The following is a 13,957-nucleotide window of genomic DNA, read 5'->3' as shown; positions in this document are numbered from 1 at the left end:
AGCTCCAGGGGCCGTTCCCGTCAGCAGCATGCACCTAGGCCCCAGCTGTCTCCCCAACAGCCCCGGAAATTTTTGACTGGCAATGAGGGAGCACAGGTCAGCAGGATGTACCTCTGGCGCTGGATCCCCCAGTGGGAATCGGGCTTCTTCAGTTTGCCCACCATTGGGGAACCATCACGTTGGACCAATGGGTCCTCACTATAGTTAGTCAGGGGGACTATCTCAATTTCAGAAGGATTCCAGAGAACTCTCCCCCATATCCATCATGGGGTTTGTCCGAACAGCAGCTCATACTTAGTACATAACTATCCACCCTTCTCACAGCAGGAGTAATAGATCCTGTTCCTTGCTCTCAGGAGGGCCGGGGGTTCTATTCACAGTATTTCCTTATGTTGAAAAGGACTAGGGGTTTGCGACCCATTCTCATACTCGGGGTATTGAACAAATTTCTCGCAAGAGAAAAGATCAAGATGGTTTCTGTGGGCACTCTGATTTCCCTTCTCCAAAAAGGAGACTGGCTCTGCTCCCTTGATCAAGGGCGCCTACGCCCACATTGCCATCTTACCCGGGCACAGGAAAGTATCTGCACTTCATAGTAGGGAAAGGCTCGCTGCCTTTTGGTTTGGCCTCAGCCCCTCGAGTCTTCACCAAATGCCTGGCAGTGGTGGCCACGCATCTGATGCTGTGCAGTGCATATCTTCCCATATCTAGATTACTGGTTAGTCAAATGTGACTCATGCATGGGGGCAATGGATGCTTTAACCCTGACGATGCAGACACTGCAGTCCTTGTCCTTGAGTTTTGTTATCAACTTCCCAAAATCTCACCTCTGCCCATCTCCTAGGCAGGAGCCAGGCTGGACACAGTGCAGGCGAAAGTGTTCTTACCACGTGACTGGGCCCTTGCCCTAGCTTCATTGGTGACTTTCATGCGCAGCAATCTGAATGTAATTGCCCATCTTCTGTTTCGCTTGTTGGGTCACATGATGGCCTCTGTCCTCATTACTCCGCTGGCCCGTCTTTGAATGTGCATAGCGCAATGGATGTTACGGTCCCAATGGCATCAGGCATCCCAGGATCTCGAGGCCTGTGTCTCCATCACACCACCTCTGAGGATCTCTGTCCTGGTGGGAAAGTCTCTCCAATTTGGAACAGGGGATCCCCTTCTAAGCCCAGGTAGTCCTTACTACCAGTGCCTCTCCTCAGGGCTGGGGATCCCATGTGGACAGCCTCCACATTCAAGGTTATTGGACTACTCAGGAAGCTCTCTGCCAGATAAAATTACCAAGAGCTTTGGGAGATTAGTTATGCTCTCTGGGCATTCCGGGACTGGTTGTCACACAAGGAAGTCCTGATTTGGACAGACAACCAAGTCGCGATGTGGTATATCAACAAACAGGGAGGCATGGGGTCATTCCTCCACTGTCAGGTAGTGCAGCTCTGGGCTTGGGCCCTGTTGCGGGGGATGTCGCAGGTGACGTACCTACCCGGGACTATGAATGTGCTGGCGGACCATCTAAACCACTCCTTCTTTTTTTTTTTTTTTTTCCCCAGCCACATGAGTAGTCCCTGAATTCGGTGGCAGCCCAAATTTTCCACTGGTGGGGAATCCCAGATGTCTACCTTTTCACCTCCCCATACAACTTCAAGGCGAGCAACTTTTGCTCCCTGTTCGCATGGGACAGTCATCTGGCCTCAGACACCACCTCCCTTCACTGGAAGAAGGGCCTCCTGTACATGTATCCACCTCTCCCACTCCTCTCAAAGACTCTTCTAAAACTTCAACAGGACCCAGGGGACCATGATACTTGTGGCACCCTATTGGCCCTGGCAGGTCTGGTTCCCTTTTCGGGATCAGTCAATCAGGGATCTCAGACTGGGGACAGCGCCTGATCTGATTACTTTGAACCAGTGCGCATTGCACCATCCGAACCTCAGGGCATTTGCCTTGACGGTGTGGATGTTGGGTGCCTAGTCCTTCAGCCCCTGCATCTCTCAGAAAATGTCTCCTAGCTGGTGATATCTAGAAAGCCCTCCACCAGGAAGTCCTACAGTTGAAAATGGAAAAAGTTCTCCACCTGGTGTGAGGGCATGGCTTAGATCCATTCACATGCCCCCTCCCTGAGTTTTTGGACTATTTGTGGCACCTTTCCGAGTCTGGGCTTCAGACCTGCTCAGTCAGGGTTCATCTCAGTGCTGTTAGTGCGTACCATCGGGGTGTCGCTGGCACTTCCATCTCTGAACATCCTTTAGTGGGTCACTTTATGAGAAGTCAGATTTAACTAAAGCCCCCTCTATGGTCTCCTGTTGTGTCCTGGGACCTCAACGTTGTCCTAGCACAACTCGTGTGTCCTCCCTTCGAGCCTCTATGCTCCTGCGACCCAAAGTTCCACACCTGAAAGTTTATATTTCTAGTGGCGATCACTTCGGCTCAGTCAGTGAGCTTCAGGCCTTGGTCACGTACCCGCCATACAAGAAGTTTTTTTTTCATGATCGTGTGGTCTTGCATACACACCCCAAGTTCCTGCCTAAGATTGACTGACTTTTACAACAATCAGTCCATTGTCTTGCCCACCTTCTTTCCAAGGTCTCATTCCCACCCGGGGGAATAGCCTCTTCATACTTTGAATTGCAAAAGGGCTTTCTATTTGGAACGCACAGCAGCTTACAGGCAATTCACTCAGCTTTGTGTCTTTCGACAATAACAGGCTGGGAGTTTTGGTGGATAAACAGACTCTATCTAATTAGCTGGTGGACTGCATTGCCTTCTGCTGTGTATAAGCAGGCCTTCAGCTTGGAGGCCGAATCAAAGCTCACTCTGAGGGCCTTGGCTACGTCAGTAGCCCATTTGTGGGAGGTGTCAGTCACCATTTGCCAAGCAGTGACGTAGTGTTCCCTACACACATTTGCTGCCCATTACTGTTTGGACAAGGATGGTTAACAGGACAGTGCATTTGGCCATTCTGTCCTCCACAATATCTTTCAGGTTTAGACCAAATTCTTCCTACTTAAGGCCCCTGTTTGGAACCAGGCAGTCTCCCTGCTGACCAAAGACACCGCAGTTGTACCCATTAGCACCTTGTTCGGTGACTGTTGGTCTTAATTGTGGCCAGAAGCAGCCTGGGGCTTGGTATTCACCCATCTGTGAGGGCTACCATCCTGCTTGTCCTAGGAGAAAGTGCAGTTGATTACCTCTAACGTATTCTCCTCCTAGGACAGCAGGATCGTAGTCCTCGGGAAACCCTCCCGCCACCCCACGGGGTTGGGTCATGTGTTTTGTTTTTCGCTCGTATTTTTGGCTATGTTATGAGACTGAAGGAGGACCACGCGTGGATAGTGTAATGCTGGGCATGGTCAGTATGCCAGTCAAAGCTTCTAGAAACTAACAAAAGTTTTCCATGCCGGGCTCCATCTGATATCACCCATCTGTGAGAATGGGTGTCCTAGGAGAACACCTGTTATAGGTAAGCAACTGTGCTTTTTTAATTCTTAGAATTTTATGCTGCTATATTTTCTCCCAGGACAAGCAGGATGGTAGTCCTCACATGTGGGTGACGTCACTGGACGGAGCCCTATCACGGAAAACTTTTCTGTCAAAGTTTCTAGAACTTTTGACTGGCACACTGAGCATACCATAATCCCTGTAGCCACAGGGGTCTCCCTTCAGTCTTTTATTTTTTTTTCCACGCTGCAGTTTGCCTCGCAGTTAGGAGTTCAATTTTCTCACAATTTTCCTCACGGAAAAAACTTGAAGATTACTTAATTAAAAAGTTCCCTCAAAGGGGTCTCCCATCATGATAGTGTTTTTCATCGCTCGGTGAGTAAAGTTCACTGTCCCCGGTCAGCTCCTGCTCCCACCTTTTTTTCAGTGTCCACAGGCCATCGACCGTTCTTGGGCCTCAACCGCTGCCATTATGGCAACTGGTTTCAGAAAATGTCCGGAGTGCCCCCGTACCATGTTGATTACCGACCCACATGATGTCTGTGTGCTGTGCATCTGCTCATCACATGACGTTTCTCACTGCTCAAGTTGTGCCCAGATGACTCCGAAGGGTAGGTGGGCTCGCCTCGACAAGATGGAGACCCTGTTTAAAAACAAGTTGAGTCCATCAACGTCCACCCAATCATCACTGGCAGGAGCATTGAAGAAATTAGTCATCAAACCTCACTGGGAGCACCAGGGCAGTGGTGACCGTCCGTCACAGACTCAGTCTAAGGCATCTATATCATCTTCCTTGGTGCTGGGAAAGACCAGACTGAGCACCAAGTGAAGCACAGACACCAGCACCAACGTGAGTCTACTCCTGGTGCCAACACAGACACCGCATCGGCCTGAATGGCTATCGAGCCGCTTGCGAAGAGGACACGGGTAGAGGAGCCTTTAACACCCTCTCCACCTGAAAAACCAAGGCAATCCCCACCAATATCGGTGCCAGGTACTGAGCCCCCACAACTCCCTGTGGAGGTGCCAGTAGCGCCTAGCCTGCCACCCCCTGTAGCTGCGATTATCTACACCAGCTTTCAGGGAGGAACTGGACTGTTTTATCCGCCAGGCAGTGCTCGATGCTATGAGACCTACAGCCATCGATGCTGGCCCCCATACCGGCACAGACACTGGAGCCATCGATATTTGCACCATTGCTGACCAAACTGGATACACTTATCGGTGCCCTTCCAACACAACCTGGGCCACCAATGCCAGAGCAACCCGCAAAGTCTCTGAAAGCCTTGATTCCCATTCCGGGGTCCTCCGACAAAAGCATGGATTCCAGTCCCCTTTCACTGATACCGGGACCGATGCCTGGTCCATCAGGGCTCTCTGGACTGAGAGGCCCTAGTTTCCCATCGATGCCTCCTGTGCTGCCGAAACCCACATCGGTGCCACAGTATCTTCCATCGAGGCCATCGAAGGATCCATCTGTGCCAACGCGTCCTACCGTACCAGCCTTCTTCCCTCCTTCAGGATCTCAACTAGAGACCTTTTCTGACACATGGGAAGATGTTGACACAGACACATCCACAAAGGATATCTTATCAGAACCATCTCCTCCGGAAGAAAGGAGAAAATCTCCCCCAGAAGATCTCTCCTTTGCCAATTTTGTTAGGGAGATGTCAGAGACCATTCCCTTTGATCTGATTACAGAGGACACATGCCATAAAACATTGGAAGTTCTCCAATTTGTTGATGCTCCAAAAGAGGTCATGGCTATCCCTATACACAAAGTGCTAGTGGATCTGCAACATCGTCTCTAGAGCATCCTTGTGGTGTTCAGCCAGTAAATAAGAGGACAGATGCAACTTATCTGGTCCAGCATATTCTGGATTCCAAAAACCACAACTACCCCATCAGTCTGTGGTAGTTGAGTCTGCATAAAAGAAGGCCAGAAGACTGCGACCACACTCTTCAACACCTCCTGGCAAGGACCAAAAATTCCTTTATCTTGGATCGCAAGATATTTCAAGGTTCCATGCTAGTGTCACGAATAGCTGCATACCAACTTTACGTAATACAGTATCAAAGGAATCTCTGGAAGCAGGTTCAGGAAATAGCTGACTCTCTTCCCCAACAGCAAGATGGCCTTTCTGTAGTATGAGGCTGGGAAACAGGTTCGTGCTGCTTACGACTCCTTTGAAACAGCTTCTCGCATGTCAGCGACAGGAATCAGCGCCAGGAGGTGAGCCTGGCTAAAAGCCTCTGACTTGAGTCCTGAAGTCCAAGACAGACTTGCCGATTTTGCCATGTACCGGTGAAAACCTATTCGGCGACAAGATGCAGTGGCTCAATTAAAACCATAATGAGACCCTGTGGCAGTTATCCACAGTGACTACCGAGGCCCCTTCTTCTGTGAGAAGATTTCACTAGAAGGGACCCTAGAAAACTATTTTATTGCCCATGCAGATACTACCCACCTGCATCTCAAGTGAGGCCAACTAGGCCATCTGAGAGCACATTCTCGATAGTCCAAGGCATCCAGGCCTCAGCCTCCACCGCAAGCAGGCCAAGCCTTTGGATTCTGAAACCTATCTAGAGAACAGCAGCTGCTCCTCAAATCCAGATCCACATCTGCCAGTAGGAGGTCGAATTCACCATTTCATAACCAACTGGCTCAACATTACCACAGACCAATGGGTGATATCCATCATAACCCAGGGATACCATCTAAACTTCCTCATGGTACCCCCAGACTCATGACCCAATCCACTGTGGATACACAAAGATCACACAAGTCTCCTAGAGTCAGAAGTGTCCACCCTTCTGGGCGCCAGGGCTGTGGAACAGCACAGCAGGGCAGAGGGTTCTACTCCCGCAATTTTCTCATTCCAAAGAAATCAGGCGGCTTCCGCCCCATCTTAGACCTCCACAATCTCAACAAATTTTTACAAAGAAAAATTCAGGATGGTGGTGTTGGGCACCATGCTTCCCCCTTCTGCAAAAAGGTGGTTGGCTCTGTTCTCTGTTTCTTCAAGATGCTTACGCTCACATTCCAATATTCCCACATCACCGCAAATACCTGCATTTCCTAGTGGGACATCAACACTTTCAGTACCGGGTCCTGCCTTTCAGACTTGCCTCGGCACCCCGTGTATTTACAAAATGCCTAGCAGTGGCTGCAGCCCATCTACGCAAGAAAAAAACACATCTTTCCTTACCTGGATGACTGGCTCATCAAGAGCCAATCCAAGCAAGGAGCTCTTGACGCTCTCAAACTCACTATCAATCTTACACTGGTTAGGATTTCTCATCAACTACCAAAAGTCCCACATGACTCCATCTCACCTCCTTTCTTTCATCAGAGCAGATTTGGACACCACAGTCGCAAAGGCCTTCCTGCCCAGTGACCACACAGACACACTCTCCAGACTAACTACATCTCTGAGCACAAAGAAACAGCCTCAGCCCATCAATTCTTAACGTTGCTGGGTCACATGGCTTCCACGGTCCTCGTCACTCCTATGGCCATGAGAATAACTCAGTGGACTTTGAAATTTCAGTGGCTCCAAGCCAGTCAACCACTTTAATCCCAGATTCAGGTAACCCACCAGTTATGTTTATCGCTTCTCTGGTGGACGAACAAAGCCAACTTGCTAACAGGTCTACCCTTTCAGCAACCAGTTCCGCAAGTAACTTTAACCACAGATGCATCCAACTTGGGTTGGGGAGCCCATATGAACAACCTTCAAACTCAAGGTACTTGGCCACAGCTCGAAGCAGCGTTTCAGATAAACTTCCTAGAGCTTCGAGCTATACGTTATGCTCTATATGCATTCAAGGACTGCCTTTCACACAAGACTGTTCTCATACAAACGGTCAACACCTAGGCAATGTGGTACTTGAAACAAGCAGGGCGCAACAAGCTCTTATCTCCTCTGCCAAGAAGCCATGCAGATCTGGGCCTGGGCCCGGGCCCTTGCACGCTCCATGTATCTCTGGGCCACTTATCTGGCAGGCATACAGAATGTAGTAGCAGATCGCCTCAGACAACAGTTCCATCCCCACAAGTGGTCTCTGGATCCTGTGGTAATGAACTGAATCTTCCAACGCTGGGGTCAACCAACAATAGACCTCTTTGCATCCGAACTGAATCACAAAGTGGGCAGATTCTGCTCCCTGCACAGACAACCAAACCAGTTAGCCATGGACTCCTTCACTCGCCCCTGGAACACAAGTCTCCTATACGCATATCCCCCCGATACTCATGAAGCTGCAACAGGACAAAGGGTCAGTGATACTCATAGCCCTGTATTGGCCTCAACAAGTATGGTTCCCCATGCTTCTCAACCTCTCGATCAGAGAACCCATTTGCCTGGGCACAGCACCCACTCTCATAACTCAGAACCCAAGGCATGTTATGCCATCCAAACCGTCAGACCCTATCCCTCACAGCCTGGATGTTTTTAAAGCTTGTTCCTGCAACCGCTCAACATTTCAAATGAGGTCTCTCAAGTGCTTGTAGCCTCACGAAAGCCTTCCACATGAAAATCCTATCATTCTAAGTGCAATAGATTTACCATATGGTGCATGGAAAAAGGTATAGACCCTTTTTCCTGCCCCACTCCATCTCTATTAAACTATCTCTGGCACCTTTCAGACTCTGGTCTCCAGATTTCTTTGGTGAGGGTACACCTGAGTGCCATCTCAGCTTACCACAAAGGAGTTACGGATGCCCAGGTAACAGCGCAACCCCTTGTGAGTAGGTTTGAGGGGCCTACTACAACTCAAGCCCCCTCTACGGCCACCAGTCACTGAATGGGACCTGAATGTAGTACTTACAAGACTCATGCGTTCCCCATTTGAGCCTTTTCACTCCTGCGATGTTAAATTTCTTACATGGAAAGTTCTCTTCCTAGTAGCCATTACATCTGCTTGAAGCACTTGTCACATACTCACCCTATACAAAGTTCCTACATGACTGAGTGGTCCTCCATACTCACCCTAAATTCCTTCCTAAGGTGGTTACTGACTTCCACTTGAAACAGTGTATAGTCTTTCCCACATTTTTCCCAAGGCCCCACTCTCATCAGGGCGAGAGGGTTTTACACACTTTGGACTGTAAACGTGCACTTGCATTATACCTAGACCGCACTGCAGTCCATAGGAAATCCACCCAACTCTTTGTTTCTTTTGATAAAAACAAACCATGAGTTGCAGTGGGCAAACAAACTCTCTCCAACTGGCTAGCAGACTGTATCGAATTCTGCTATGACAAAGCAGGCCTTCCTCTCCAGGGACGAGTGAAGACGCACTCAGTAAGAGCCATGGCAACGTCAGTAGCACACTATCGTTCAGTACCGATTTGCTGAGATCTGTAAATCTGCAACATGGAGCTCTCTTCACACTTTTGTAGCACATTGCTGCCTGGACAAGAAAGGATGCCAAGACACTGCCTTGGGCCAATCCGTCTTGAACTTATTTCCAGTATAATCCTAACTCCTTCTACATCCAATCTGCTGTGATTTTCAGGCTGCCTCATTTTTCCCAACAGTACACCAGTTGTACCTGTTGCACAAGTTGTACGCTGTTGGTCCAAACAAATATGAGTCAGCCTGTAGCTTGCCAATCACCCACATGTGAGGACTACCATCCTGCTTGTCCTGGGAAAAAACAAAATTGCTTACCTGTAACAGGTGTTCTCACAGGATAGCAGGATGTAATCCTCATGAAACCCACCCACCACCCCGCGGAGTTGTCCGAAAATTTATTTTTTTTCGCTCACACCTTTTGCTACAAACGAGACTGAAGGGAGACCCCTGTGGCTACAGGGATTATGGCATGCTGGGCATGCTCAGTGTGCCAGTCCAAAAGTTCTAGAAACTGACAGAAAAGTTTTCCGTGATAGGGCTCCGTCCAGTGATGTCGCCCACATGTGAGGACTACATCCTGCTGTCCTGGGAGAACACCTGTTACAGGTAAGCAACTCTGCTTTCTCAAAGGATACTTAAAGTATGTGCAGAAAATAGTGTTATGGTGGAAGATATGGCGAGCAAACGAATCTGATTGGAAAGAGTAACAGAATTGCTTGTAGATCTTTCAACCAGAAGCCTGTTTCATTATAACTGTTTTTAGTACATTTTATGCTTTCTATGACATGTTTTTCAATTCGATTATTCTGATTTATATTGCTTATTGTGGTTTACCTGTCAAAATGCTTTATGTAATTTAGATAGGTTTATTTTGATGTTGTGTGTATGTCGAAGGCTCCTCTTGAGCTATTGTTGGGAAGGCAGGAAATAAATCTAAAAAGATCTGAACATAATGTATAAATACTGACTCTTTGAACTCTAGCACCATCTAGAGAGAGAAGATGGAACATATGAATGTCATCTGTGCCCTACCCTTTGTTGCTGGAATATAATTGAAAAATTAATTTTTACAGAAACTTGAAAAGCTGTTTTGGTTCAAGAAAGCTGTTCTGTGTAGTACACATTATGAGGTTTGCCTAATGCCTTTATTTCTTCCATGCTATGGTTTTAAGTGGATGTAAACAGGAAAGCTTATTTAAAGGGGAGGTAGATTAATTTGCGGGACAAAATCCTTCATTACCTGAACAGCATGTAGGCTGGACATATGGTTTCGGACATTTTCAGAATAGGAGAGCTGTTTCATTCAGGTCTTTGATTACCGGATGCTTCTGTTAGAGATGCATATACTTTTGCATATGCTTTCTTGTGCTAGTCAGACTAGCAAATAGCATATGATGCATCTTGATACTATATTTCTGAGGATCTAGAATATGTAGTTAACAGCAGGTCCCAGCGAGATGTCCTTGACTTACAATATTGATACTTCTTCTGTGTGTTAATGAGACTGGGGAGCCGTAAAAGCGCATTCCAGCTTAAAGCTACTTTTTCAAGTCTGTTTCTTTGACTTTACAGAAAGAATGGAGGGAAGACAGGAACGGAGAATTCAAAAGGAAAGTTGCCCGTTGTGTAAGAAAAAGCCAAGAGACTGCATTTGAGTGACATTAATTCAGCTGTTAGTAGCTACACTTTTTCAGGGTAAGCACATGAACACATTTGGAAAGTTTCTCTAGTGTGTGGTTATTATTGTGCAATGAATGCTTCACAGGATCTTAAACATTTTTCCTCCTCACAACTGTAATATCCCCTGCAACTTTTTAAGCATATTCAGAAATATGGTGTTTTTCTTTTTCCCCTGTGGTTTGGTTTCTGCCATCCCTTACCCTTCCCAAATAGTGCAAACCCAGATCATTTTGGGAAGTGGTTCTCAGCCCAGTTCATGATTAAATGCCTCCCACCCCAGTCAGTCCGGTTTCTAGGATATCTGCAATGAATATGCCTGAAAGATACATTTATACATGCTGCCTCTATTGTATACAAACCTATCTTGGGCATATTCATTGTGGAAGTCCTGGAAACCAGACTGCCTATAGAAGGAGCTCCAGGATTGAGTTAAGAACCACTGGCTTTAGGAGATCTTCAGCGGTGTAAAGTCTTGGGGGTGAGGGGGGGGGGCACCTTCAAGCTACACCCTCAGAGCTGTTGTGTTGTAGGGGGAGCCACTGTAATGGTAGCCATCTTTCCTTCCTGGGCCCAAGTATATTGCTTCTGTGGGATCCCCTGCATTGCAAGTGCTAAGGCCTGAACCACAGGGCTGGCCTACTTACATATGCTATTTAATCTAATTACCAAAAGGTAGAACTTATTTCATAGTTTTACCACCTTTTATAATATGGGAGCATTCACAACTAAAAGATGGTGTGAAAATGTAGTAGACTGCCAGTGGTTTCCTCTTACATTTGAATCAGGTTGAAAGTACATTCTCCTAGGGCAAACAGAATAATAGTCCTCACACATGGGTGACATCATCAGATGGAGCCTGGCATGGAAAACTTATGTCAAATTTTCTGGAATTTTGACTAGGTACACTGAGCATGCCCTAATCCACCGATCACACGGTGTCCCTCTTCATTCTCTTTTTCCACGGAGCTATTGCTTCACGGTTTCTGAGTTCTTGTTAACTTTCTAATGTTTTGGAAAACTTTCACTGATTTTTGTCGGTGTCTATCGGGGGTTTTTCCCAATCGCAGCTCCCTCTCCGTTCCCTCTCACTTCCAGTTAGGTTTTTCATTGGTTCGATAAATTTTCTTTGTATCTGCTCTTCTGTGGCGGTGGTGCTTCAGTGCCCGCTGGTGTCTGTCGCTTGGTTACCTGCCACCTTCGTTGTCGTTTTTTTCACCCTTTAGTTCACCTCGCCATGGCCTCGTCAGTGTTTCGTTGATACCACCAGTGCTTGAGGACCATGTCCATCACTGATCCACACGAGGTATGCATCCTCTGCCTGGGAGCATTGCACGATATTCGGGGGTGCTACATATGCAACCAAATGACCCCTAAAGGTCGTCTCACTCACCTAGACAAGGGGGCAAGGAAATCCCAGCTATCTACTTCTGCATTCCTGGCATCAAAGCCGAAGGACCACAGAGACACACCAATGGACGTTGATGCCATCGGCAGATAGGGTTGCCAGAGACCGGCCCCTGTCGATCTCTTTGAGGTTCAGGACATCGGGTTTGTTGTCTTTGACCTTGGCACCAGGGAAAGACCAGGCCGAGCACCAAGGAAGCATTGGCACCAGTCACCCTCCATGCACAGTGCTAGGTTCAGGTTGGCACCGGGTCTTGCTGCAATGCTCCAGCAAGGAGTGCCTTTCCTCCATCAATGCCAGGGATCCAAGGCGGTCTCCACTGGTCTAGGTATCTGTCACTGATCCACCTCGACGATCCAAGAAAACTCTGGCCACCCTTCCTACCTCCCAGTCCGTTTCGAGGAGCAGTTGGAGTGCTGAGTCCAGCTTGCGGTCGACCAAGCGTTCTGGGACATTGAGCCAGTGGCACAGACAGTATCTGTGCCCATGCCCAGGCTCTTCCTGCTGGAACTGCTGCTGGAGCATCTCATTGTGCTCATGTTACCAACCTAGCTTGTGCCAGTTCCCGGGGAACAGATGCCTCCCCCTGACCGATGTGGTGGTCACCGGTTCAAAGGAGGAAGAAGCCCCATTGGTGCTGGCCCTGTAGCCTGTAGGCTTTGGGTCTGGCATTGGTGCCATCTGTCCCTAGACCTCTGGACAAAGGCCAAGCACCTAGGACCCCCAGCGGATTACAGCAAGGATGAGGTGCCTTATGACCCCTAGGAGGATGACACTGTGGAATCCTCCTCAGAAGACAGTCTCCCCTCAGAGCCTTCTCCTCCAGAGGAGTGATGGTGGTCTTCCCCTGAGGATCTGACCTTCACAGGCTTTGTGCGGGCAATAGCGGAAGCCATCCTGTTTGGGTTAATGACAGAGGAGGATGCCTGGCACAAAATGTTGGAGATCCTCCAGTTTGTGGAGGCTCCTAAAGAGATTGTGGTGGTCCCGGTGCATGAGATCTTTAAGGAGTTGAGGATTTGGGAGCATCCCTTCTTGGTTCCTCCTGTTAACAGGAAGGCTGACTGGGTTTACATCATCCAACAGGCTACTGGATTCAACAAGAGCCAGTTGGCACACCAATCTGTAGTGGTTGAATCTGCTCTCAAGACAGCCACGTGCTCCTGGACCCATGCCTCGGCACCCCTAAGGAAAGAGCATAGAGCGTTGGATGCCCTTGGGAGGAAAGGTTTTTTTGTTTTTCCAGGGGGTTTTGCTCATTGCCCGGATTGCCTCCTACCTGCTCTACATTGGCCATTACTCACAACCTCTGGAAACAGGTGCAGGAGGTGGCTGAGCAGCTACCATTTACAGCAGCAAGACACCTTGTCACTGGTGTGTCAGGGCCTGGAGTGTGGAAAACACGAGGTGCACGCCACCTACAATGTTTTTGAGATGGCAGCGAGAGTCTCTGAAGCAGGAATCAGCGTATAGGAAAGGCTTGTTGACCTGTCGTGTACAAGGGAGAGTCTTTTTAGGGATAAGGTGAGGGACACTGTGGCCTAGCTGCAGGATCACAAACAACTCTCCACTAGCACTTCAGACCAGCCAGGTCAGCAAGGTATGGCCTGAGGAAGTCTTTCTACCGCCAGAGGAAGTAGTATCCTCCGGCCCCTCGCTCACCTTCCCAGAAGGTGAGCTTTCACGGCTGTCCCAGGTAGCAGTGGGCTCCCAAGCCACAGCTGGCGCCCCGGCCAAATCCCGGGATGCAGTTTTGACTGGACCATTTATTTATTTATTTATAACTTTTTTTTATACCGAAGTTCAATTAACGGAGTTAATTATCATTCCGGTTTACATTACAACAAAACATTGACAGAAACAAAAGTTGTCTTACATAGAACAAAGGAGGAGATAACTTGGGCGCAACTTAAACAAATTAGTACATAAGGGAAACTTAAACAAATTGGTAAATTATAGAGAGGGAGGAATGGCCTGAAAGAAGGGGGTGTGGAAGGAAGAGGGGTTATTACAATTTTAAAGGGAGATCAAGAGCGAGATAGCAAAATGGCAAGCTGGGGCGATGAGGCGG

At 48.2% G+C, this 13,957-nt stretch overlaps 1 protein-coding gene across 2 annotated transcripts in view; it reads left to right on the top strand.

The window, feature by feature from the left end:
* UBE2G1 (ubiquitin conjugating enzyme E2 G1) overlaps window positions 1-13,957 on the top strand; it is a 185,574-nt gene that overhangs the window by 163,998 nt on the left and 7,619 nt on the right. For both annotated transcript variants that reach the window (XM_029612570.1, XM_029612571.1), the window contains one exon: window positions 10,374-10,496. In XM_029612570.1, coding sequence (XP_029468430.1) covers window positions 10,374-10,460 — 87 coding nt within the window. In that variant the 3' untranslated portion in view covers window positions 10,461-10,496. The remainder of the gene's footprint in view (window positions 1-10,373; window positions 10,497-13,957) is intronic.

The sequence above is a fragment of the Rhinatrema bivittatum genome, chromosome 8 (assembly GCF_901001135.1).
Source record: "Rhinatrema bivittatum chromosome 8, aRhiBiv1.1, whole genome shotgun sequence".
Classification (NCBI taxonomy): domain Eukaryota; kingdom Metazoa; phylum Chordata; class Amphibia; order Gymnophiona; family Rhinatrematidae; genus Rhinatrema; species Rhinatrema bivittatum.
Note: the sequence above shows the minus strand (reverse complement) of the source record. Positions and strands in the feature narration are given on the sequence as shown.